The sequence below is a fragment of the Agelaius tricolor genome, unplaced genomic scaffold, assembly GCF_023055355.1.
Source record: "Agelaius tricolor isolate 1412-34295 unplaced genomic scaffold, bAgeTri1.0.p SCAF_37, whole genome shotgun sequence".
NCBI classification, from domain to species: Eukaryota; Metazoa; Chordata; class Aves; order Passeriformes; family Icteridae; genus Agelaius; species Agelaius tricolor.
The window spans coordinates 3950080-3977474 of NW_027269297.1; the positions used below are offsets into that span (position 1 = coordinate 3950080).

Genomic DNA, 27395 nt, shown 5'->3' on the forward strand with positions numbered 1-27395 from the left:
TAATAATAATAATTTTTAAATGCCTTGTGGAAAACACACAGCTCAGTGATCCCACTTCCACTCACAAAATGGATAATCCAGCCAAGCAGAATATCTTGAGCTCAAAAACTTGCCATTAGTCCAGAAAACTGAGATCAACTTGCCAAGATTAACTTGAATTTCACCAGCACCAACTGCTCTGCATGCAAAACTGCACAGGGAAATTTAAAGCACCTTCATTTTGCAAACCCCAGCTTTTGTTTTTTGCTCAGGTTCCAGGGATATTTTGTTCTGTCATCACATTTTAAACTAATTATATAAAAGGGCAAAAAAAGTCATCTTTGTACATACATTTATGGAGAAACAAACCTTCTAAAGGCTCCCCAAAGGGCTGTATAAGATGTTCTGGTTTATCTCCCTCCCCTATTACCAGCTTTTTATCACAGGTTCTTGGCTCTGTAATTTACCTTCCTTCTCCTGAAAGGAGGTTAAGAGTTTCAGCTGTTAAAATCAAACCTTTCCTCTCAGCTCTTGACTGAGTTTAATTTGTATCAAGAAGAAAAACGCTCAAACTGTCCGAGATCCTTTGCCACAATTTCTGTGATATATGAGAGCATAAAACCAACTGTTCTCCAAGGGGCTCCTGAGCCTTTCAGAAAAGATGAAATTTGTAAATTTGTAGAAAAGGCAATTAAATTTTAACTTTAAACACGGCCACAGGGAGGGGTTTTGAGCTCCCAAGTGGAACTTTGTCTTTTTGACAGAGCAGAGGGCACAGGGAGACCTTTTCCAAACCTCCTTCCCAAGGAGCCATTCAAATACCCAGATTTGCACCACCACCAGTCCCAGAGACCCCTGCAAGTGCTGACTGCAATTCCCAGTGATTACAGAAACTGGACCTTGGACTGTTCTTGCATACAGGTACTATGGAAATTGATATTTTCATTTAAATACACCCCAGTGTTCCAGCATGGAAAATATCTGGGTCCCAGACACTGTATACAAGGAAATTCACACTGTGCTTTCCCCTTGGGTATAATCATCTGAGTTCCCAATCTCTGTATTTATTAATAGTCCCCATTATTCACTTATTAATTATCCCAGAGCAGCTGGGGCTGCCCCTGGATCCCTGGCAGTGCCCAAGGCCAGGCTGGACAGGGCTGGGAGCACCTGGGACAGTGGGAGGTGTCCCTGCCATGGCAGGGCTGGCACTGGATGGGCTTTAAGGTCCCTTCTCACCTAAATAATTCTGGGATTCAATAATTAATGAAATACTTCCTCTTCACTGAAGTGTGAGGGCTCTCATTTGGATCATCTGCAGGATGATTCTCAACTTTCACCACACTTTCCCCTCTTCACACCCTGTGGTTTTAGAGCCTTTTTTGCACTGATTCTACATTTTCTGCTCATGGAAATCTGCCAAACCCACTTGGTTTTGGTTATTCCCATCTCCTTTGGAGATCAAAAACATTCCAACATTGAGTTGCAGCTCTCCCCTGAAAATAACACTTTTTTTACTTTGTATTTTTAATAAACCATTTGAGGTATCAACTGTTCAGAGGTTAGGATATTTTTCTTCTTGCTTAGGAAAAACCAGAAGTCTCATACCATTTAAGTATTTAAAATCATTTCTATCTTAAACCACGTTCAAATCCTTGGACTCCTCTGCCCAGTGAACCTTTGGAACAGGTTTTCTTGTTTTTCCAGGTTTGTAAAAGTACAAGACTCAGAGATCCAGCTTGAACTTCAAAATGAACAAAATCCACTTGTGCTCAGAAGACCATAGCATTATTTCCTTGGTCACAAAAAGGGAAATTTAACATTCTGATCACCCACCACAGCTGCAGCAAACAACACAAAACCACCCCCACAGTAACATTACTAACCAAATATTTCAAGATCTTTCAGATTATTATCTTTCAGATAATAGTATTATTATCTTTCAGATCTTATTGAACCTGACTGGAGAGAATGTTTATTTAGATATTTGGTTTCATAATCACCCAAGGTTCTCTCTTGAGCTCCTTCCCAGACTTCCATTAGCATCACTCATCCTCAGCAGCATGAGCACAGCATTTGCTCCAGTGCAGAAAGAACCTGTGGAATCTTTCCCACTTCACCTCAGGCCAACACAACCCTTCTCTTGCCCGAGGCAATTGTACCTCTTTGTTCTTCTCATGTCACATCCACTCCTCCTCCTCCTTCCTCACCAGCTTCTAAGTAAGTTCCACCTCACTGCCCATTTCTGGGCTCCTCTCTCAGTTTCCTGCATTTGCCTTTGTTGTTGCTGTTCTCTCTCCCTCCAAGAATTCTCTGCTTTTCCTGGAGTTCCCTCACTGCTGAGCCCACCCTGTCCTTGCTCAGCCTGGACTGGCTGCTCTTCTCTTTGCCTCCTCATTATCTGGTGTTGTTTGGTTTTCTCTCAAGCAATAAACTCAGCAGGCCCACACTGCAGTGCTAATTTCACTTGGAACTCCATCCCTCTGAAATCCTGCTGTGCTTTGTTTTAGCAGCCCTACAAAAATGCTGAATGTTCCCTTCACCACTCCCCTGTCTCCAAGGTCAACCCCTTGGCTCCTCATCCTCAAAATCCCTCTGTATCTCCAGCCCACCCTCAGAAATCTGTCATCCATCACTGCCTTCACTTTCACTCCCTCTAATTTGGGGGAATTGCACAGGAACAGTGTCTCAAATGCTGGAACAATTCGAATGAGAGAGCACAGAACCATTTCCAGTGTTACACACCCCATGGTTCTGGATAACTGATCATGATATGGCCATGGGTGAGAGCCCTCCTGCATTGCTGTGCTTCTGTTGTTCCTAACACAAAACAAATAAAACACCCCAGCCCCCCTAAAAAAAAACCCTAAAACCAGACCTGTGCTCTTTGTGCTGTTCCACTGAATTCTGACAGGGAGGGGTTTTGAGCAATCAAGTGAAAGGGGCAGAAGGATGGAACTGGATGAGTTTTAAGGTCCTTTTAAAGCCAAACCAGTCTGCAATTCCATTATTCCCACACCTTCTCTTAGCTCAGTATCAAAGAGTGACAAAAGCAGGTTTTGCTGCCTCCATCCCATACGATGCACATGATTCACAACCCTGCCTTACAAGTTCTTTCTGAAGAAAAAGTGTTGCTGTAAATTTTTTACAGGGAGGGGAAAAGCAATTTATACTCTCATGACCTCTTTTGACTTCATTTCCAACAGTCTTTCCTAACAGTTCTTTACAGCTTTCCAAATGACACAGTTGGGAAGTGAAAACCAGCAAGTGGCATATTCTGCCAGTTGCTCTAAGTACAAATTCCTTTCTGAGCTGCATTCAAGAAATCACTTTATTTGCTTAATTTTTGGTGTGTGCACAGCCCCAGTGTGTTGAGCACAGTTCTGCTGCTCAGGCTTCAGTATCCCTGAGACTTCCTGGAGCAAACTGGGGCTGGTGCAGGGCAGGCAATTCGCTGGCAGGACAATGTTGCTTCTCCAGACAAATTTACCAAACTGTTGGGTGACTTTTCTCACAGGCAGCAGCCACTAAAAATGCAGATTATTTCCAAGTAGTTTCTTGTGGAGATTATTTCTTTTCAAGTGAGATTTCAAGCAGATCTAGTGCATGAGGAGACACGTCCAGTGCAATGTTCAGAGCCACAGGCCTGCTCTCCTCAGCCTCCAGCCAGGAGCACATTTACACCACTGGTTCTTCCCATCCCATCCATTTTGTAATACACTTCTTCAGTTCCTCTTCATTATGGTCACTATTCCAACCAAGAATCTGTCATTCTCTCACACATCATATTTCTTCCTCTCCCATTGATTTTTCCTTGCTGCCAGCTCACAAAAAGCAGCAATCTCTCCTCACCAAGGGAAGCCTCCTTCAGACCCTTGTGTAAGAGCACACAGGGGAAAGCACCAGGTACAAGGAGACCCTGGGAAGCAGGTGAGGACCCCAAGGATTATTAAATTATGCAGCTTAAACTGTGTCCAGTCCTGGCCCCTCAGGTTGGGAAGGACATTGAGGACCTGGAGCGTGTCCAGAGGGGGCAACGAGGCTGGAGAGGGGCTGGGAACACAAACCCTGTGAGGAAGCCCTGAGGGAGCTGGGGGTGCTCAGCCTGGAGCAAAGGAGACTCAGGGCTGCCCCCATCACTGCACAGCTCCTGAAAGGTGCCTGTGCTCAGCTGGGGCTGGGCTCTTTCTCCAGCAGCACTGACACAACCAGAGCACACAGCCTCAAGCTGTGCCAAGGGAAATTCAGGTTGGGTATCAGGAAAAAGTTTTTTACAGAAGGAGTGATAAAGTTCTGGAATGGCTGCCCAGGGAGGTGGTGGAGTCCCCATCCCTGGGGGTGTTTAACAAAGCCTGGATGTGGCACTGGGTGCCAGGGTTGAGTTGAGGGGTTGGGGCTGGGTTGGACTCGATGGTCTTCAAGGTCTCTTCAATCTGGTGGCTCTGTGAGTTCTGTGAAACTCTTCATTTTCCAAATTGTCCTCCAAGACAGCCACAATCAGTGTCTGGTAACTAGCCTGATACTTGTATTGTCTTCTCTCCAGCACAGGCTTGGCTCCCACCAGGAGCATCAAGGACAGGCAGGGCCTGTCCTCACAGGGACACAACTGGGTGACACTGGGGGTGCACAGACACCCACCCCCCTCTAGAGACCAACTGCCAGAACTGCTCCCTCCATCCTGAAACACCAACCCCACTCCACCCACAGCCGAGCCCAGGCTCTCCACAAAGCCACCAGCTCAGCCCAGGGTGCTGGGGAAAGGCCAGCACAGAGGGGACACAATGAGAGGGATGGAAGGGCACACACCCAAGGAGGGATTTGGAGGAGAAACACCAACACTGACATCTGCTGCCAGTTCAGGGGGCTCTGGAGCAGGGCCAGGCAGTGAGGCAGCTGACAGGTAGCACACCTGTGTGTCAAGGCCACAACCAGCACTAGAAGAGCACAGAAGAGCCACCTGTGCTTGTCACAGCAGTGTCTTTGTCCAGACCAGGGCAGGAGCTGCTGCTGCTGCAACTGAATCCAGTGAGGCAACATCACCAATGTAACACAAAGGGCAACCCAACACTACATGGAACATTGATTTTTTTTTTTGGTTTGAACACGCTGCCCTCACACCTTTCTCCAGCTCATTTGCACCTGGAGCAGCAGAGGATGCTCATCCCAACAGTGTTTGCTCCAGCCCCAGCTCAGAAGGACCTGAAATATCAACTTGTTTGTATCAGAAAAGGACAAAGGAGGAGACACTGCTGGAAGCAGTGAATGAGTGGGAAGAGCAACCAGACAAACTGCAAATCGATGCTATTTGTGGGAGCAGTGCCAGTGGATGAACTCAGAACACCATGTACTCTTCAAAGTTGTTCACAACCACCTTCTGCAATCTCCTGTGTGCCAAGCTAACCCCGTGACTGAGGACAGCCAGCCCTTCTGCTGCGTGCAAAGAGGAATCCAAACCTCCCTCTCTCCATTTTTAATAGATAAATATATTGAAAAGCCATGAAAGGTTTACACACACTCCTGCCTGGAAGTCTTGTGTATCTGTACACAGCTATATGCAAGAGCAGATCTAAAATACAAAAATGAAACAAGGCTGAGCTTGCTGTGTTTTGTAATTAGGGCAGATGGAGTCATCCCACAGGTTCTCCCCAAAGGACTGAGCCTGCACTTTGTAGCAGTGCAATGACAGATCTGTTGCAGCTGTGAACATCATTAAGGGACAAAAAAGAGGAAGATTAAAGCTAGGAAGGGAATTGGTAAAAGCTCAGCCTCCTGTATTTCAGTTTTACTCCTTGTATATGTGTGGCCATAGGAGAGATTTGAAGTTTCATGCATGTTGTGCTGCCCTAAACCCAATATTACAGTCCAAACACCACCAAAAACCCTGTCAGAAGCCACTGAGACACCCACACCAACCACCCAACAAAACCATCACATTTCACCAGGCTGTTGAAAGAGGATCTGCAAGGGCAGTGCCCTGGGCAGGCTGCTCCTCTTTGAGTGAATGATACCTGAACTTCCAGAACAGAAAAAGAGACAACAACCCATGATGAGCTGCTCAGATACTTCCTAGAAGGGAGAGATCCAATTCCTTTCAACTCAGCTCCACACAGAGTCCCAAAGCTGGCTGGAACTTTATCAGAGACCCTTCCCCACCCTCCACTGCTGATTCTTCCCCCAAAAATCCTTCCTGCCACCCCACTGCACTCTGCTCCCACCACTGAGAGCCATCCAAGCATTCTGGTGGTGATGACAAGGATCACTTTTATCTCTCTCTATCTCAGTGGCTTTTATTTAATGATGCTTGCAAAAAAAAAAAAAAAAAAAAAAAAAGGTTCTACCAAGGAAAACAAAAATTTTCAACAGCCTTGAGCATTTTCCAGGGTTCAAGGGGATGAATGCAATTTTAGCCTTTGCTGTTCCCAGCCAGCCCAATTCCATGTGGCATCCCTCAAAATGGAAGGGAGAAAGGAGAAGGAGGCAAGGGAAGTAAAAAGCTGTCCTGCAGGGGATCAGGATGTGTATCAAGAGTGAGCTGATAGCTGGAATTATCACAAGATTTCAGCTGGAAGCAGAAGGAGACACCCAATATCCTAAGGAATGACAGCCCAATACATGAAATCACCTGTCTGGAACCCAGCAGGTCACAATTTCCATCACTGTCTGTCATCAGAGCTCCCCATACTCTCAAAAAATAACATGGTCCAGCACACCAAGCCCTCTGCCATTTGAGTTTAACAAAAACACTCTCAAGATGGGCCTGGAAATCAGGACACAGCTTCTCATTTCATTCTGACACTAATTCAGTGGTGTAAATGTGAACTCATTCCTCAGGCTCCCTCTGCCTCCCTTTGGGGCTGGCAAATATTGGGGGTTTGCTGTTTGTGGGTTTCACTGGATGGTTTGGATTTTTTTTGGCTTTGCTTTTGTTGGTTGTTTTAAATACGAGTTCATACCTAAGATGCTGCTAGGAAAATAATCATTTTTAGTAATATATTACCAAGAGAGAGAGAGGAAGAGATGAAAAGAGAACAATCCCTTGCAGGACCATTCTTCCAGCTCTGTTCCTGAACCTCACCCACCACCAATTCCCTCAACTGCAGTCTGTGCACAGTGTGCCTGAGGTGCCAATAATCTGAATCCACCTGAAAAAACTTTGTAGTATCTTACAGCTTCAGCAAATGCAGTAGTCATGGTTTGACAAAACCACAAAAACACAAGGAATTGGCAAAAAAATTTCACATGTTTAAAAAGGCAGAGCAAAGCAGCCTTAAAGAGGAGGGTGCAGTGACATTCAGCTGGCTTTGGAGCTGCCTGATAACATTAATACTGATAAAGAACAAAAGCCTGACAAGTGTAATCCTGATAGTTCCCTTTGTGTGATTCCTTTGAGGATTACACAGCAATTAAAGATTTCTAACAGTGCTACATTTCCAAAGGACAATGCTCCAATCCCCTGAGGAAATCATAAGCCATTTACAGATTCTTCTTGGCTTTCAACTTTTTAGAGACAAAAAAAGCCATGGACATTTAGCTGTCTTAATTAGATAAACAGCTTAACATCTGAAAATATTTAAAATTACTTTTTCTAAGAATGTAAAAGATGATTTCCTACCCAGCAGGACCAGTGTGCTGCAGCACTGGCAGCTGAGGGTTCTTTTCTGCAATTTCTCCCTGTATTCCAAGAGTCAGTGCACAAATGCTTTTCTGCACTTGTTCAGCACTTTCTGCACTCAAAAGTCATGGTGTGCAGCCCTCCTGATAAGAGGGACTTTCTGGTTGCTGAAGAGAAGCAGAAAAGGTGCTGAATTAATCAAAACATGGCTGCAGCTTCCCCCCTCAGCAGGTGTTTTGGAAAGGTGACTGGTTTTGGGTCAGACCCTGCACACAGCCTGGGAGGTTTTACACCAGTAAACCCGGCTTACACCACCTAAAAACCCAGCTCTGGAAAATATCTGGAGTTAACTCTAAGACCTGTCTGGCACTCAGGCATCTCCCCAGCACCACAATCATCCTTCAGAACTCAATGAAGACAAAGGTGGCCTTGCATAAAACCCTCATTGCATTGAAGGTTCCATCACCTTCAATGATGGAAGGGTGAGGCAGTGCACAAACAACTTCAATCCAGCAGCAGATTACTCTGAGGAATGGCTCCTATGGGTTTGTTGCCTTCTCCTCACCCACTGCTGTCCTCCCAACAGTACAAAAAGCAAAGAACACCCACCTCAACACATGCTTGGAGCTGAGACCCTGTGCTCTGACAACCTGCCCTGCAGTTTGGAATAAACCAGGGGATAATTGCCCCAGCCTCAGCAGCACTGCCAGGAACAACAGAACCTCAGAGCCTGGGCCAACACCTGCTATTGACAGGCACAAAAATCAAATTAAAGGGAATCCTCTCTCACACACAAAAAAGTGCTAATGAGATCAAGAGAGCAAGAGTAAAAACTACAGTTTCCAGTGGTTAATCAAGATCAAAACCAAAGCAGCAACATCAAGAGAGACTAAGATAAGCATTTTAAACAAGTAGCTGGTGAAGAGAAGCCCTTCCACTCCATCAACACACAGATGTCTCCTCTGATATCCTCTGGGATCACCCAGGGCATGGCAGAAATTATAATAATATAAGAAACAAGACCCTTTAGCTGGTAGATAAAATTGACATTTCAACATTTTTCCCTAAGTGCATCTACAGCAATAGATCACCAAATTAAAAGATTTCCCCTGAGTCAAATCTTAGTCTCTAGAAAGCAAGACTTATGTCAACTGTATTTCAGGGAGGGAATTATTTAACAGATTCATTATTGTCCTTTAAAAATTCCTTGGAAGCTTCTAAGCTGAGTTGTGACCAGATACAGTGACTGGAGGGCCAACAGCAGCCAGTGTCCGTCCAAAAGTCTCCCTGAGAGTCAGGATCCTTTTCCCCTAACAGAACTGTCCTTGTCAGCTCCTCAAGGAACTCCACAGGGAAGGAAACTTCAGTTTCTAATCTGCTCTTCTCCCCCTGCACTGACAGACCTCAGGAACAGATGCCATTGAGTCAGTACAGGGAACAAAACAGTTTGAGCCACAAGTTGAGCCCCGGGAGCGCAGGCACACGCTTGAAAATGAACATCCTGTCTGAAATCCCTCATCCTGCACTGCTGTGCTCCTGCAAGCAGGAGTGGCAGAGCCTCATCTCTTATGCAAATGACAGGTGGCATTTTAAAGTTCTGACACAGAGGCAGTAAACAAAAAGCCACCGACTACAAGACTCCCTGTTTGCTTGGTGCTCACAATTAGGGGTGACACGGGAGGGTCTCGGAGGCGTTCGGGGAGGAACAAAGCCACCAGTTCACCAAAAAACCAATTACCAACACCAACTGCTGCTTTCATTCCCTGCAAGCACCCAAAACCCCAATTATGTTAATGTCAGGGAAAAAAAACCCCAACCCTTCAGCAGGTTTTTAAAGGTTTATAACAGATTCTGCAGAAGGGGATAAACAAAACTTTTTAAAAGCAAAAATATCGCTTTGCTAATGCCCTCTGAAATAATGCTGGCATTCTTCACAGATCCTCCCCCATGTTTGCAAAAGGCAGCCAGAGCATGGAGACACTTCCAACAAATGGCAGAGTGAGTCAGTGGGGCTGGGAGCTGTGGGCAGGAAGGAGATGACAACGTCCACAGAGTCACTGAAGTCTCCAACGTGATTCATGTCATAACGCGGATCCAAAACAGGGACTTGTGCTTTAGGCACAAACTGCATGGGTATTTCTGTATCCCTGCCTGGGCACTCGCAGCAAACAAGGCCCTGCTACAGCAAACACAGCTCAGTCCTTCCACCAACCCCCCTCCTCCTTCCTGCCCAGAGAAACAGCTGGGCCAGCCTGGAAAAACCTGCACAGAGAGGTGGAGTTTAGGCCATTTCATAGAAACACTGAATTCTAAAAAAGCTTGGGTGGGAAAGGACCTTAAACCCCATCCAGTGCCACCCCTGCCATGGGCAGGGACACCTTCCACTGTCCCAGGCTGCTTCATCCAACCTGGCCTTGGCATCTTCCAGGGATCCAGGAGCAGCCACAGCTTCTTGGGCACCCTGTGCCAGGGCCTGCCCACCCTCTGAGCACCATATGCTGCCCTGTCACTCAAAACTGCTCTCAGAAAGTAGAACAGGTCTGTTTTTAACCTGGGAACTCTGCAAAACTCCAGGAGCTCGACAGTGAAAAGCTGCAGAACATCACAGGCAGAGGAAAGCAGGAAAATGCCTGGATGTGACACTGACAATCCCTTCTTCACAGCCCAAAAAGCCTCACACCATTGTGATTAGTCACAAAAGATGTCAGCTTTAGTTCCTGTCAAACCAAGTTATTTTACCTTTAATGAAGTATCCCAAAGAAAGAAAAAAAAAACCAAATAAAATTTGTGTTAGAAGCACATTCCAGCATGGGCCTGCTTCTCCAAACAATCCCACTGAGTGTGGAAGAGATCCCTAAATCCTGTGCACGTGGAAATATCAAATATGGGGCAAGCAACAGCCCAGCCCAGCCCTGTCTCTGCTGGGAGCACCACCAGAACTTCCTCATGGACCAAATTTTGGCCTCATGGACAAAATTTTGGATCAGGTCTCTAAGGGGAGTCTCAGACTCCTGCTTCCCCTTTATTCCTATAAAAAGGAATTTCTTCCCATAGAACTAATCCCAATTCACATGGCTTCAGAGCTATGCTAATTCTGCCTATAAACAGATACATTTTCAGTGCTTAGTTTTCAGCTCAGAAGGCAGAAAAGGGTCTGAACAACAAGCTCAGAACTTCAGAAATCTTCTGATTTTAAATATAAAAATCAAACAAGCAACGCATATTTATGACTCCTATTTCTGCTGTTAGGTCTGAGAAACAAAACTAGGTCTGAGGAACAAAAAATGAACATAAGAGAGAAATTAAATATGGATAAATACTACAATTTTGAAATGAACAGTTGCTGTAATAGCTATAATAATTATACACTCCCTGAAAAACCTGACAAAGCTTTGAAGTCAGCTCTGCTAACTCTGAGGAGGTTGGACCACTCACTTCCAGGGTGGGGCTCATCCAAACTGGCTCCTCCTATGGCACTGAATTTATTCAAATCCCCAGTTAGTGCACATTCCTGCAATTATTCCAGCCCTAATTTAACAGGCTGGAATAGGAAAGGGAGGAAAGCAACCCATGGCACAGAGGAGCACTGGGCAGAACACAACCTCTTTGGGGTTTATCTTTCTTTTCAAACCCATTCAGCAACCACTATAAAAACTTCCCAGGCTGAAAGGAGTTTGCCAGATTTTCAACTCTGGAAGCTCTAAAGCTGCCTGAGGGATGGGAGCAGGAGTGAGTGTGTTTAGCATGGAGCAAACCCCATTTCCCAGGGACAGGCCCCTCTCACCACTCCAATGAGGTCCCCCCGGCCGTACTCCCCGGTCAGGTGCTTCTTGCCGTCGTCCATGCGCAGCACGGAGCGCAGGCGGCCGTTCAGCACGATGTACGTGCAGTCTGACTTGTCCCCCTGCCTGCAGGGAGAGCAACAACAACAGCCAGCATCAAGGAATGGCACAGTCTGAACAACAGCCAGCATCACAGAATGGCACAGTCTGAACAACAGCCAGCATCAAGGAATGGCACAGCCTGAACAACAGCCAGGGTCAAGGAATGGCACAGTCTGAACAACAGCCAGCATCAAGGAATGGCACAGCCTGACTTGTGTCCCTGTAGGAGCCTCAGGGGTAGGACAGTGGGGACGGACGGAGACCAGAGATCTCTGGAGCCAGGGCTGGAACTTGGGGTTTATTGCAAAGGGCCTGGGTGCAGGGCCCTGCTGGGAGCTGCCAGGCACAGCTCAGAGCAGGGCTGAGAGAAGAGAGGGGCAGAGAGGATGAGAGGGTGAGAGAGTAGAGTAAAAGGGTAAGAGAGCAGAAGCATAAGAGAGCGAGGTTCCCGGTACAATACAATGAATCTTCTTCTGTGTTGAATATTCTGATTCTCACTAACCAATCTAGTACAAGATACAAATCCTATAGCATTTCCATACAGCCTATAAGAATCATTATATTACCATCCTGTGTTACATTTTAATCCCTAAGAACTCCTCCTTGGGCCCCTTCTGCCAAGCTGGCAGGGTCTGCTCTGACCCTTGGGCCTGTCTGCAAGCAGAGGGTGTTGTTCCATCAAAAGGGGATCACCTTCAGCTGGCCACACCATTGTTTTCCAGTTGTTCAGTAACTGAGGGATCTGAAAGCTTGCTTTCATTTAAATCTCGCTTATAGTTTCTATATTCTCAAAATCTTTTGCCAAGCAATCATATTTATAAGGCTTTCCTGTTTCATCTTCCCCAACATCTCCCTGCCTGCAGGGACAACCAGCATCAAGGAATGGCACCACATTTCTCTTCACAGAGAAAAGCAAGGCACAATTCTTCCCAAGAATATTTCTGGGTTTCACATTCTCTGAACCTCAGAGAAAGGGAAAACAATTCTTACCTCATTTGCTGTGCCTGTGTTTGTGCAAAAGTAGAATGCAATGTGGAGATTGTTTACCCAGAGTGATGGTGTTTTGTTTCCTTGGCCTATCAGGGCTGTCCTAGGGTGATGTTATGATGTTTGTATCCCCATTCCTGTGTTCTGTTTATGCTGGATATCATGTTCTGTGCCTTCCAGACTGGCTCTGCAGAGCGAATGTTTTGTTTTGGTTTTGCTATCAGCCACTCCCCCACGGCTGGTGGGACACACAGGGCAGTGCATGGTGCTGCTTTTGCTTTTTGCTTTGCTCTTGCTTCTGCTTTGCTCCTGCTTTTTTGTTTCTGCTCATTAGTTAGTTTAGCTGAGCAGTCCGAATTTTCCCTGGACTTTTTCTCCTTTCCCTTTTTTGGACCTACTCGAACCTGCTCTGGACTGGGACCTGGGAAACACCGAGAGTTTGCCCCTTGTGGCTGCAGCAGCTGCCCCAGCACAGGAGGGACTGAGAGCAGAGTGACCACCCCCAGGAGAGACTTTCTGAATTTGTCATCTTTTTCAGAGTGGTGACAGAGTGGTGTCACCTGGTATTGTTCATTTTGTGTGCTGGGGGTGCTGTGCCTGTTAAATAAACAGGTTCTTTCCACTTCTCTCCAAGGAATCCTTCCCAAACTGGTTGGGAGGAGGAACTATGTGGGTTTGCTTTCTGGAGGGGCCCCTTTGGAGGTTTTCTCCCAAATTTGCCCTAAACCAAGGCAAGGGCCAAGCATGTGTGTGTTGGGACTCTCAGCTGACAGTCATGAGATTCTGTGCAGTGTGTGCAGTGGAGTGCTTGGCAGATTCAGTTTAGATGTAATGTAATAAAGGGTAATATAATATAGAATAATATAGTATAATAAAGTAATTAATTAGCCTTCTGATAAGATGGAGTCAGATGCATCATTTCTTCCTGCACGGGTGTCATCCTGTTTTGATAAAGGAAGGTCCCTGCTCAGCAAATGCATCTGGAGGTTTTGGACAAGTTTGTGGTTTTTCTCTGCCTGGCGTGGAAGATGCAGGAAAGTGTTTAATTGATATTTAATGAGCAAATGAGAAACAGAGCAGGAACTTGTTAAAAGGTGACTGGAAATGTGTTTAATGTGTAAATGCACGGGCTGTGCACAGGGAGCTGAGATAAGGAGTGACAGGACACAGGGAAAGGCTTCAAACTGAAGGAGAGTAGGTTTAGATGGGATATTGGGAATTAGGAATTGTTCCCTGGCAGGGTGGGCAGGCCCTGGCACAGGGTGCCCAGAGCAGCTGGGGCTGCCCCTGGATCCCTGTCAGTGCCCAAGGCCAGGCTGGACAGGGCTGGGAGCACCTGGGACAGTGGGAGGTGTCTCTGGATGAGCTCTAAGGTCCTTTCCAACCCAAGCCAGTGTGGGGTTCCATGCCTGGCAGGGGATGACCAGGGTGTGAGCAGGCCCCAGGGATACCACAGGCTCATTGCTGCCTACTCAGGAGCTCATTCCCACTGCAAGGTCAACGTGGATGTGCAGAGGAATTCTGCAGGTCAAAGAGCAAGACCCCCAAGTGGCTCCAGACTGGTGCACACACCTTTGTCTACCAAGAACTTTTCTGCTGGCACAATTAGGAGTGCTGCTGGGAATGTCACACTTCTGGTGGTGGAGTTCAAACAAATGCAAGGAATTCCAGAAAATTTTAACAAGATATTGACAGCTAGGAGTGTTTTGCTGCACAGAGTAATCCAAAACTTCCATTGGCATTGGTGCTGCAGGTATGGTTATGAAAATTACAATTACACAGATCATGTTCTAATTAGACTGTTACTCTCCCACCACTGCAGCAACCATATAACAGCTCAATTGCATCCTAGTACATATCCATAAAATGAAGTTTTTCCAAGGTAACTTTTGCCCTTTAAACAGAAAATTCCTATTTTCAATTTACTGCTGAATAAGCCTAACTGAATTACCTTTGAGTTTTGCTGTTTTTTTCAGAAAGGCTGAAAACCTCTGAGCAATAGATCTTCATGCCCTCAACAATGCAGAAACCACCACCAGAACATGGAACCATGTCTTAATCAATTATATCACTTAAAAAGCTTGCCAAAACAACAGAAAATATGAGGAATAGTATAAAATAATTTAGCAACATGTAGAGAGAAGAGATTGAAGCAATGTTGAAGGTACTGCAGAAAGAAAATAATCTCAAAATAAGCACACAAATAAACCAAATGGAATAGTTAATAAATACAGCCTGAAGTTCTCAATTTACACATCCCCAAGGGAGCACAGCTCATGAAGCAGGAAAATTTCAACAAACACACAATTTTGTCCACATCTCACCTGTAAACAGCTCGTCCAGCCTCCACCTCCATCCAGTCCAGGGCAAAGTCAATCTGCCTGACAAAGGGGGACATTCTCTTCACAACACTGTGGGCCACCCCCAGCACCACACTGGGCTGCTCCCTCATGATCCTGAGGAAAAACCAAAGAGTTACTGAACCTCCCCACAACAGGAACAGCTGCCCACAGGCACCACATCCCAGTGCAGCTGGGCAGGAATTCCCAGCCCTGCCACCACCACTGTCACCAGGCACTCTGACCAAACAGGGGCTGCCCAGCTTCCAGCCCAGCCCAAAGGAAATGGCACTCAGAGCTGGCACTGTCCTAGGAGCAGGATGCCAGTCCTGCTGTCTGCCCCAATTCCCTCTCCCAGTGCAGCAGGAGGGACAGGAGCCACGTGAGTTCCTGTGTATGAGCCACCCTCCTCATTTTCCCCTCACACAGGTCTCTCCTGACTCAGGAAAATGTTGATCCTGTCCTCAGGATCTTCCCTCCCTGCTGCTCTGCCCATCTCAGTCTCTTGCTCGTGCTCAGTTTCCCCCACATATCGCATCAGAATCTTTTTATATGTAAAGTCTGAGGTGCTTAAAAATAAAACACCTGCTCTGCATTTCAAATATTCCCTTTTTCCTCTTGCAAAGACCACAAAGAGCTGAAATATCTTCTAATAAAGCTCTCAATCTTCACACTGAATGTTTTTAGTCATGCTTAAAAGTCTCTAATAATAAAGACACCATGTAATTCAGAATGTTCCTCAAACTAAAAAACTGAGAAGGTTGTGCCAGGACAACCTCAAACTCCACAGTGACTGTGAGGCCTAGCAAAAATCACTCTCACAGACACCTGGGAATTGCTCAGGAAAGTCTAATTTCTCCTTCTTTTTAGACTGAAGCTTACTTCACCCTGTCACTGTGGGAGTGAGCACTCAAATACCTCCTGAAGCACTCCCAGGGGAGAATGGATCACACACATGTCAGGTTGTTCTGCCTGTTAGGGCAGCTTGTCTTTCCTGTGCAGCATCAAGGCCAGACTGCTAGAAAATAGTTATTTCACAAAAAAGAAGTAACATCTCACAAAGAAGTCGATTTCTGCCTGCAGCCCCAGCATGAGAAGTGCACACAGAAAGGTGAGGGAGGTGCATGAAACCCGCTCATGGACAAGCAGGGTCCTCCAAGCCCCAATGTCCAGCCTGGCCTTGGGCACTGCCAGGGATCCAGGGGCAGCCCCAGCTGCTCTGGGCACCCTGTGCCAGGGAACAATTCCCAATTCCCAATCTCCCATCCAGTCCTGCCCTCTGGCACTGGGAGCCATTCCCTGGGTCCTGGCACTCCAGACCCCTGTAAATTGTCTCTCCATGTTTCCTGTCAGCCCCTCCAGGCCCTACAAGGCCACACTGAGGTCCCCCCAAAGCTTCTCCTGTGCAGGTGAACAATCCCAGCTGTGCCAGCCTCTCCTCCCAGCAGAGCTGCTCCATCCCCTGATCCCCCTGGTGCCTCCTCTGGGTCTCTGCAGCAGCTCCAGCTCCTGCCTGTGCTGGGCCAGGGCTGGGGCAGCTCTGCAGGTGGGGTCTCACCTGAGCACAGGGCACAGGGCACAATCCCCCCTGCCCTGCTGCCCACGCTGGGCTCAGCCCAGGGCAGGGGCTCAGGGCTGGGGCAGCTCCAGCTCTCAGCCCCAGCACCCCCAGCTCCCTCTCAGGGCTGCTCCAGCTGCAGGAATGTCTAATTTCTCCTTCTTTTTAGACTGAAGATTACTTCACCCTTCACCTGAAACCTGAGGATCCTTGTTGAATTTTCTTCATCCATGTTCCCTTCACAAGGAAGGTGCCAGATTGGTAAGAAAATCTCCTTTTTGTGCTCTCTCTCAGCACAACTCATGTCAGCTGTGTATCTAACCTCACCCCTAAATAACTGAGGAAGAGAGAAAGGTGTGGAAGGAGCACTGCCACTCCTTGATCCCTAACTGGATTACAGCTCTTGTGGACCACTGCAACCCTGCAGGATCACAGAAAGCCCAAGCAGAGATCCACAATCCAAGACTTTGACAACAAAAGCAGACTCCCCAGGAGCTCTGCACTGCCTGGATGGGGCACAGAACCTGCCCTGAAGTCTCTCCAACACCAGGACTCCTCCTCATCAGTGTCACTGCTGCAGCCAGAGCCCCAGAGCTGCCAGGGACTGTGGGACAGTGCAGCTCACAGGGAGCTTCCCACGGGTACTGCTCTCCTCACCCAGAGCTCCAACTACTACTTCTGCAATAATGGAGCCTACAATTTCAGTCAGAAGCCCTGGAATTGAAAGAGCAGGGATCCACAGGCACATATTCCTATTTCATGTTGAATTCACCCCACTCATATGCCTGCACTTGAATGTCTACATGGTAAATTAAACTGAACACTTCCTCTTACATTTACAACACTTAAAGATCCAGCAGCAAACACCATTACCAAAAAGCAGGACAGCTTTTCTCTCCTGACCCTCTTCCCTGATCCTGATTTTTCTATGCCATCCCAACCAAGATACCAACAAACACATGGAAAACACCCAGCCCTATCCCCCTTGTCAGCAGATTCAAAAGGTAAATAAAGCCCCTAAAAAATCCTGGATGCTTTAGCTCATTGGTTTTACTCCACATGCTTATTTAGCCCTCAAAGTCTCTTCCCACACAGGCTGTCTGCTGTCATCAATAAAAGCCATTTACTCTTTTCCTCCCTCATAATATATATCTTAATACTTAATGCATTCAAAATGCAAACTGACAGGCTTCTTTTATTTCCACCTGGAGTTCTCTCATGTCCCTCAGTTCCATGCAGCTTCTACAAGAGAATTAACACAGAAGGTGAGACCCACCCTTATGCAGGAGAAGAGAAAAGAGGTTTTTCCCCCCATTATCAGCCCAGTTTCCTTCCTCTCACGTGGGCATTTACATCCCTGATCATCTGTTTGGCACATGCCTGGTACTGGGAAAATGAAAATCCAAAGCTCTGCAATACAGAGGTTTCTGAAGGGACTTTGAGGATTCTTTACTAGAAAGCTCACCAAGTGTAACAATAAGGGCTAAGTAGTTTCTGTGAAAGTCTGGAGCTTCTGCAGATATTCTTGGGGATGTGGCTGCAATGGGATTTTCAGCTTAGCTGGCAAGACCAAATAAAAACCAAAGCTTTCCTGCTTCTCTGGCAAGTGCATTTGATTAAGCTTCCAAAGTGTGAAATTTACAGAAGCAGAAAATGTGAGAGAGCCACTGGTAGCACAGATCCTGAATTTATTCCCCCAGGAGATCCTGGTGACAACTTGATTCCTGTTTTCCAGGAGCTGCACACCGAGAGCACTGCAGGCACATTCCATGGAATCAGCCCTGGATTCAGCTTGTGCCACCCCTGGGCCTGCACTCTGCACCTACAGCCAGCCATTGGCTCATGGCAGCAGCACAAAAAAGGCTCCTGCCCTGCAGTTTCAGGGGAAGGATTTAATCCAACACTCAATTCTCCACCCTGGGCTCCTTCCATTGCTGTGCTCTTTGCCTCATGATAACCATTGACCACTTTCTGCTTCACTCTCTCATTAATTATTGAGAAAAAACACAGAGTGTTCCAGGGCAGCACAGAGGAAAAGAGGAAACACATGGGACAGGAAAAGAAGAATGGAATTTTGGAGAATAACAGGAGTTCTTGTCAAATTTTGCCTAGTCTGTAAGCTAAGAGAAAAACGAACAAATTAAGAGAAAAATAATTCCTCTGAGATTCCAGGCAAAGAAGAAAGCTGAACATTGTGGAACTATGAACACAGAATTTACACTAAAATGGCAAAAGGTACTACATCCTATTTTATTAACAAGTTTTTCTTTCTCATAGAATTCAAAGCAAAAATGAACCAGTGGAAGAAATCTGCTGCTTTTCAAAGCCCTTCTCCAATGTCACTTTTAAATATGGGCCCAGAAGTGCCATAAAGCCTGGGCTTCAGGACAAATTGGGAAGATTAAATGCTGGAATGTCACAGAGCTTGTAAAATGGAGAGAACAGACAATAGACTTTGAAGGAGAAAAAGAAAGATTTGGAAAGGCCCCAAAAATAATGATGAGGTGATAGATTGATGGGTCTTGATCCCTGACTGGTAAGGGGTTAATGGAAGCAGAAAGGTAATCTGGAATTAACAGGAGGTAATTCAGTTCTTGAGAGAGAAGAGAAATCTCAGGAAAATGAGCTTCAGTAAATGAGAGAGAATCCAGTCCTGAATAGCAAAAAAACAAGGGAAAAAAAAAAAAAAGAGGAATAGGTGGAATCTGCCTGGCTGGCTGAGACAACAAAATGAAATTTGAAGCCAGAAACAAGCAGGAAAACAACAGCAGGAAAAGACAGAGAGAAAAAGTGGCTGTTTAGGAGAAATAGCCTGGAACCACATGGAATGGCACAAGTGGGAAACATCTCTCAGAAATTAGGCCAAAGAATTGACAACCACCTCAGAGCCTGGGAAAAACAGAGCTCATCAAGCAGCACCTGCTGAGCACAGCAGGTTCAGCTCCACAGCCTCTGCCTGGGGGGGGGGGGAAACCAAAATCCCACAGTGAGGATGCTGGGGTAGAGCTGGTCAGGAATACAAACAACAACAATTATTTAGAAAGCAGGAAGTTGTGCAGAAATGGACATCACAGGGGCCTACAAACACAACCACCCCCAGAAGTGCTCTGTGTAACTCAGGACTCATGGAACATTCCAGAAGCTGGAAAAGGAGATTGTGCATTAGACACAAATGATGTGTGTGAACTAATTCTAACTCTAAATGACAAGATCACAGAATAAATCAAGAATTAATCATTGTTATTGGCAACAAGGCTAACCACAGCCATCATACTGCATTTTTAATTACCTGTATTCCCCTTTAAGCATTAAATCCCAAATCAGGCGCTACTTCCAAGGTCCAGGAAGGAACCTGTCCTGCACAGGGGAATTATTCTCTAACCTGTTCTATTAGTGAGCATTAAAACCCCACAGTTACACCCACAACAATCACTCATAACACACTCAACTCCCTGGCTCTGTCTGGGAACAGAACTGGGGAGGTTTTCCAACAAAAAGGAATAATTACTCCAAGACAAAGGGCCTGGCAAAGCAGCAATTAACCAAGCAAAGTGCAGGCTCTGGGCAGATTTTTTTATTTGAATTATGAAGTATAAGAAACTTGGGCCATAATTCCCACCCCTCTGGGTTAAGTGCTCTATAGGCCCTGAACAAAGATTTTTTTCTAAGCCATTTAATATTGCCACGTTCCCTGAATTGCTCCTTGCTGGAGTTCAACCACCTGACAGAGGGACCACAGCTCACCCACACACCTGAACCCACCCCATAAAAACATGGTTTGCTGTGGGATGCACCTGCAGCAGCACAGACACCCAATACTGGGATTAAATCCATGGCATCATTAGAGTTGGAAAAGACCTCCAAGGTCATCAGGTCCAAGCTTTAACTGAATACCTCCAGGCCCACCAAACCTTATCACAAAGTGCCACATCTTGGGTGTTCACACATTTTTTTGGAACACCTCCAGGGACAGTGACTCCACACTGCCAGAGCAGCCTGTTCAGATGTCCAACCACTCTCCCAGTGAAGAGATTTTTCCAAAAATCCACCCTGAACCTCCCCTGGTCATTTCCTCTCCTCCTGTCCCTGTTCCCTGGAGCACAGCCTGACCTCCCCCAGCTGTCCCCTCCTTTCAGGAGCTGTGCAGAGCCACAAGGGCCCCCTGAGCCTCCTTTGCTCCAGGCTCAGCCCCTGCCCAGCTCCCTCAGCCTCTCCTGGGGCTCCAGCCCCTCCATGTCCTTCTTGCACTGAGTGGCCCAAAATTAACCCCAGGATTTGATGAGTGGCCCCTCAGCAGCACCCAGCACAGGGGGACAGTCACTACCCTGGTCCTTTGTTCAAAAAAGTAATAAAAATTCTAAAAAACACTTAAAAAAGCCCAGATCCACGTATGTTTGAATGGCAGAACTCACTCATAGAAATGGGACTTGGAGATGGAGAGGAAGCTGCAGTCTCTGTTGGCCTTGATGGTGAAGATGAGGGGCTCCCCAGTGAGCACAGCCAGCTGGCCCACCAGCTCCCCAGGGTGGGTGATGAAGAGGCAGGTGTCCTCCTCAGAGTCAATCTTCCTCTGGTACACATGGAGCATCCCAGAGACCACAAAGCAAACATTGACATCCTGGAGCAAATGGGAGGGAAAAATAAAACCAAATAAAAAAAGAGCTCAATAAAAATCCCCCCCCAGATTTTAAAAGCAATTATCCTAGTGACAGAGCCATCATGACCAATCTGTTTCCCAGAAAGCTCCCCTATAGCTTTTGAACAATTAGGTGGTAAAATAAGATACAATAGTGAATTATTAAAAGCAGGGTATGAATATTTAAGCAGGCACAATATTGAAAAATGCATTTCTCTTTGGGTGGTTATGAAAAATGAAGGCTGCATCTTGAGATATCAAGGAATAACAACAGAATTGGGAGAGGAGGAGATAATGGAGAATCACAGCTGCAGGATGAGGGGCATGGCAGGTCAGCAGAGCAGAGCCCAGCAGTGCAACTGGAGCTGCCCATCATCTGCTTTGCTTAAGCTCCTCTATTTACACAGGATTATTATAAATGAAGCTTGTTATATCCTAAACACACTTTGCTACCAACAAATAATGCTGGATTGGTTTTGAATGAGGGCTTTACTGCCACTGAGTGCCATCGCAGAAACCCAAAGTGCAGGGTTGAGAGAAGGCTTCCCAGTCCTGAGGAAGGATGAGGGATGACCCCACAGCTTCCCACGAGGTCCATCAGAGCTGACAACACCCAGAGTCCCACCCTGGCTGTGCTGCAGCCCAGTCCTGGGACAGGAAGGCCCAGAGCTGGGGGGGCTTCACCTCCAGAAGAGGTGGCTTGGGAGGGACAGGTGGGAATGTTTTATTTCCATGAATGTGTATAAACACCTCCTGGAGGGGCACAGACTGAGCCAGACTCACCTGATCTCCCTGCCTGGACAGCACAGTGCCAGCAGTGACCTGGTGCAATGTCACTTTGCCATTCAGCAGTGCAGGATTCTGGAGAAGAAAGGGGTGGGAGGTACAATTTACTGCTCTGTGCACAGGTAAAGGTCCCAGAATGTGAGGAACCACCCAAATAAAGCAAGTAAGAACAACAGTTAAGACTATGTTACAAGTACCTGAATCTCTTTAAAATATGGCACCTATTTTTATAATTCTCTACCCAACCAATGTTTCTTCCAGAAGAAAAAAAAAAAAAAGGTATGATCAATTTTAATTGATCACACTTGGATTCTTAAGGATTTTCTATTCATCAATTTTCCCCCCAGACTCTTTAAAGGGGCTTTAATGAAAAGAGATCTGTATCAGCTGGCATGAAAACCATCAAACATCAAGTTACTTGCAAAGGAAGGTGAAACTAGAGGAGACTCTCTGTATCATGGAGTACCTGGACAGGACAATCCCACACTGGCTGTGTCCCAGGCCAGCCCTGGGCACACAGCTCAGCTGTGCTCCACCTGCAGAGCACATTTTCACACACATTGTACAACAAAAGCTTCCCCAAGCTCATCAACTCCTGTGCTCAGGCAGACTAAAGTGGGAATTTCACTCCCAACTGAAAAGCACATGGGAGGAAAGATCTTCCCAAAAGCCACCCTCAGTTTGGACCCCAATCCCCTGCAATGCCAGGGAGATGAGCTGGCTGAACCTAAAATTTCCTAACATTGCTTTAATCACCACAACCCTGAGTGCAGAACAGACACCCAAACAGGAGAGAGTTTTTTTTCCATCTCCAAGAACTGCCCACACAATTTGGGTTCCTGTGTGCAGCCAGGATCAAACCCTAATGCTTCAGGCCACCTTTGCTTTGGCATAGCCTTCACTCAAACCAGCAAATCACACAGTCACAGGCTGGTTTGGTTTCAAAGGGACCTTAAAGCTCATCCAGTCCAGGCAGGGACACCTCCCACTGTCCCAGGTGCTCCCAGCCCCAGGGTCCAGCCTGGCCTGGGGCACTTCTACGGATCCAGGGGCAGCCCCAGCTGCTCTGGGCACCTGTGCCAGGGTCTCATCATGCTTCAAATAAAGAATTTCTTCCTAATATTTAATGTCAGCCTGCCCTCCCTTCAGCTTTAAGCCATTCCTCCTTGTCCTGTCACTCCATGCCCTCAGTCCCTCTCCAGCCTTCTTATAAATCTTCAGAAATTCAACATTTTATCAGCACTGATAAAATGTTGAATTTCTGAAGGGGCTGGGGCAGAAAACAAGGCTCAGTTATGAGTGCACAGGTCAGGCTGAAGAGAGGCAGCTCAGTCCTGGCTCTCACAGCTTCCCTGGGTGCTTGGCTCTGCCTCAGAGGCAGAAGCACCAAAAGCTGCACTCACAGAAGAACCAATTGAGCATAAGAACAGAGCACAATGTGACCCCAGTCATCAACTCCATTCCAGCAGGAAACCAGCTCAGCTGAGATGTAAACACTCCACCAGTGTAATTGTTCTGCCAGGCTGGAATTTTTCTATTTTGGGGTGAAAAGAAATAGTGCAAGTGAAATAATCACAATTATTCTTTACACCTACTGCTGATAAAAAGAACATATTTTCATCAAAAATAGTTTTATTAAAGCCAATCTGTTTCATGGGAACATATCCAATGCAGAGAACCTGACAAGCACCTGTCAAAATATTTCAGTTCAGCAATAGCAACTCAACTAATTTCTAGAATGTTTTTTCTATATTTAGACATTTATGGTTGTATAGTATTATCTATTCTTAAAGCCCAAGTTGTAACTCTGAAAGTGCCTCTCAGCAGGGGAATTCAGGCTCCCCCATGAGCTCTACTTATCAAGAGCATTTTCAGGCTGCATCAGCTCAAAAAAAAAAAAAAATTGCTGCCAAGATTTTCTTCATGTCTAAGACTACTTAAGTACTGGGATAGATTGTACTCAGGGCTGTGAAAGCCTCAGCATTGGAGATCTTTAAGAGCAGCTCAGCCAAAAACCTGCCAGAAATGACTTAGCAGTATCTGATTGTGCCTCAGGCATGGGAGGGACTGAGTGACCTCAGGCACACCTTGGAATCCTCCTTTGCTGGGCAATCACTGCCCCATGAAGCAAGAAAAGAAATGAGAAATGGAATCCATCCTGCCTCTCTCACACGGGTGAGACCGGCAAACCCAAATTCAGCACTGCACAGCTACAGGGTGTAGGCTAAAACCTGCACTGAGCCCCCCAGCCAGGAGCTTTTAGGGAAAAGAAGGGAAATAATTACCCCAAAAAGCTCCATTTCCCAGCCAGTCTCTTTCTTTGCAGGACTGTGATAAATGATTGCAGCAGGAGACTCAACAAAGTTGGTTACAATATTTAAGAAGCAACAAAGATTATTTCTGGGTAACAAATTAGCAGGGGTTTATGGTAGGAAGTGAAAACACAAACCAGTTATAAACAATTTAAACCAGTTTAAACAATTTAAATACAGCAATAATTAACTGAGACATAATATTTTTGTCAAAGTAAATTCCCTTGTAACTCACAGAGAAGAGATGCCCTGCAACACTGCCTAACCCTCCCCATAATAGATGAAGATAAAGCTGAAAACACACAAAAACTATAGGAGATTGAAAGCCATTCATGACAGAGAGCCAAGGAATTCAAGTTACTTAAAACAAAAGAAAAAAAAGAAAATTTTAATTCTGAAGTGAGATGCCTAAAGACTATTTGAAATAATGCCTCTCTTTCTAGAGACATTTATCCTCTCTCTCTGTCACATTAAAAAAAACCCAACTAAACAACCAAAAAAAACCCCAAAGCTACCATCTGTCATCCAAACATCTCAATTTTATTCACTCTGATTGGCTGCTCTGAAAAATGACAATTTAAAATGCTTCCATCTCATTTTTTAAGAGAAGACCATACAAGAATTCATTTTTTTTTATGTAAGCAGAGCAGCATTGAACACAAATACTTTGTACACAGTAAGATTATTCTTGCATTGTCTGTAGAAGAATCAACTTTTGTATAACTACATGGGGAAAAAAATTGAGTTTTCAATTTCTGACATTTGGCCACATCCCAACAGATTCTAATTTGCTTGTGAAAAACTAAGCTGCTTGAAAATCCTACCTTATTTCACCAGTATTTAGATCTTTATGTTATAAATTCTGCCTATTAGGAGCTGCATTTTAAGGACACTGTTGAAATCAACTTTATCTCTGAACTGCTACTTGGTAATTACTGAGAAATTTATTCTAGACTAAAAGAAAAGTGCTGTAATCAGGAGCTTCAGTAATCTTGGCATTTTTGCTTATGATCTGATAGTTGGATCAAGAACAGAACAGATGAAGTCCTACTTTACTCCTTCTGCAACAATAATTTATTCTAAAATAGTCTGCAGCCTTTCATGAGGATATAAATGCCTGAAAAAACCTGAAAATGAACATAATGAGACAGGTAAGGCTCCTGCAGCCTGAGACACCTCAGATCAGTGAGGATGTGGAACAGGCACCTCCAGCCTCACAACTGGGAGCTGAAAGACCCTGACAGGCATTCTGAAGCTGCAAGGGGAATAATTTTGGAAGTCAGGAGGGAATGCTAAAATCTAGAAGCAAAATCTTTTAAATTCTAGCAAGTGTTGTTTGCTGACAGCTCTGAAGGCAGGGGGAGGTGCAGCAGCTGTGCCCAGCCCCTGGCAGCAGCAGCAGACTGGAATTATTGCAGAGCAGGCTGAACAAACCAGGGATGTGTGTGGCTGCCTGAGACAGATGCTGAGCTTTCCCAAACTGTCTGATTATCCACATGAACAGACACACCTCTGAAATGAAATGCAGCTGCAATGATGGAAACAATTTTCAATCCTTCTTACACCACCAAGGGGCTGAGCTCAGCAGGGATCAGGCACAGCCCCTGCTATGGGCACAGGACCCAGCTGAGAGATGCTGGGTTCCCAGTGCCCCTGGGAAGGCACAGGGACAATTCCAAACCCAAACAACTCCCTGGGATGCAGTGCCACCAGGATTCATGGGTGCAGCAATCACCTGGACCTGTAGATAACTTCCCACACTCAGGAGGTGGCAGGAATTGCACATGTGCTGCTTGCAGGGCTAACTGCACACAGAGAGGAGAGATTCATGCTCTGCATTCCAGCCTGGTCTCTTGAAATGGCAGAATAATTCAAATTTATTTCAACCCCTCTAATGACCTCAACAGGCTGTTGAGTAAAACACCCAGCCCATCTTCAGCACACTGAGGAGACAAATCCACATTTCAGTTCCTGGCAGAGTGAAATGAAAAGCAGAGGCAAAGCCAGTTCCCCTTGCAATAACTCACATCAAGTTTCATCAGGGCTGAGAGGTCTCTCTTTGCTGCTTCCACGATGGCATCAATGTGTTTGCTGTTACAGGAGTCCTGCACAGCACTGTAATGGAAAACTGCTGATGGAGTTTCTGTCACTGTCACTGTCTTCTTCAATATCGACTGCAAAGAGAAGAAACACATCAAGGATCAGGTTAAACATCAAAATTGGCACCTACCAAAATTGGCCTTTATCCTCTGCATTCTCTACCCACAACTGGTGGTCTGAGAAAAAGGAAATCTAGGTTTCCAAAAAAGAAAAGCTTCCTAACTTCATTATCCCTGCATTTTTCTGCACAGCCTGACACTTGAATCAAACAAAGTTACTCATCACAGCTTGTGAAAGGGAAGGAATGAGAGACTTCACAAACTGAGCTGCTGCCAGCTTGATGAACTAAAACTTTACCAACCCTCTACACAAAGATGGAGGAAAAGATAAAATGCCTGTCAAGGTCACAGTGAGCAACACTTTCATTCCAGATTTTAAGGTGCAGGCTTCTAATTCAAGAGGGTTTTTGTGCTCTTGACTTCCAGGACACTATTTGTAAAAAGCAGACCACAAAAATAAAAACAGATTTATAAATAATGACTGGAAACCTACAGCTGATACAAGGTTTTAATTCCTTGCTCTAAGGACCTTTCACAAACAGAGTGTGGTCTGACAAATCCAAATAATCCATTTCATGAGTCAGGGGAAGAAAATACATAAAAAGTTGCAGCAGTGGTTTCCCATTGCTCACCAAGGGAATCTCCACAGATGTGCAATAAAATTACTTGACAGCCACTAACATCTACTGAAACACCTGTAAGTTAAAGAACAATAACACAAAACCATTCAAGGCCAGGTTGGGTGGTGCAGAGAAGGTGTCCCTGGCCATGGCAGGGGGATTGGACCAGCTGGGCTTCAGAGGTGCCTTCCAACCCAAACCATCCTGCAAATCCAAATATCCCAACTCACAGAGAGCCACAAGGGCAGCGTTTTGCAGGCAGGAAGAAAACCTTTACATGACTGCAAGCAGAAGGAGGTGAGGAAGGGCAGGGCAGGAAGAGCAGGAAGTATCACCAGCTGGAGGTTATGTACAAATCACCAACAGGACAGGCCTGCTGTGGAACGTGCCTTGAGCTGTTGGATTTTCCAGCATCAGTCTCATTCCATGGTTACGACAATGGGAAGATGCCAGCAGCTCACATCCCAGGCAGCAGACCAAGAACTCAATGTTACAAGTTACTTTAGAAGTTTTTTGACCAATG

General features: G+C 45.9%; 1 protein-coding gene across 6 annotated transcripts in view; it reads right to left on the reverse strand.

The window, feature by feature from the left end:
- Window positions 1-27395, reverse strand: part of PNPLA7 (patatin like phospholipase domain containing 7) — a 133673-nt gene that overhangs the window by 79472 nt on the left and 26806 nt on the right. For all 6 annotated transcript variants that reach the window (XM_071453764.1, XM_071453761.1, XM_071453760.1 and 3 more), the window contains 5 exons: window positions 26121-26267; window positions 21779-21856; window positions 20772-20977; window positions 14787-14918; window positions 11376-11499 (listed from right to left, as the gene is read on the reverse strand). In XM_071453764.1, coding sequence (XP_071309865.1) covers window positions 11376-11499; window positions 14787-14918; window positions 20772-20977; window positions 21779-21856; window positions 26121-26267 — 687 coding nt within the window. The remainder of the gene's footprint in view (window positions 1-11375; window positions 11500-14786; window positions 14919-20771; window positions 20978-21778; window positions 21857-26120; window positions 26268-27395) is intronic.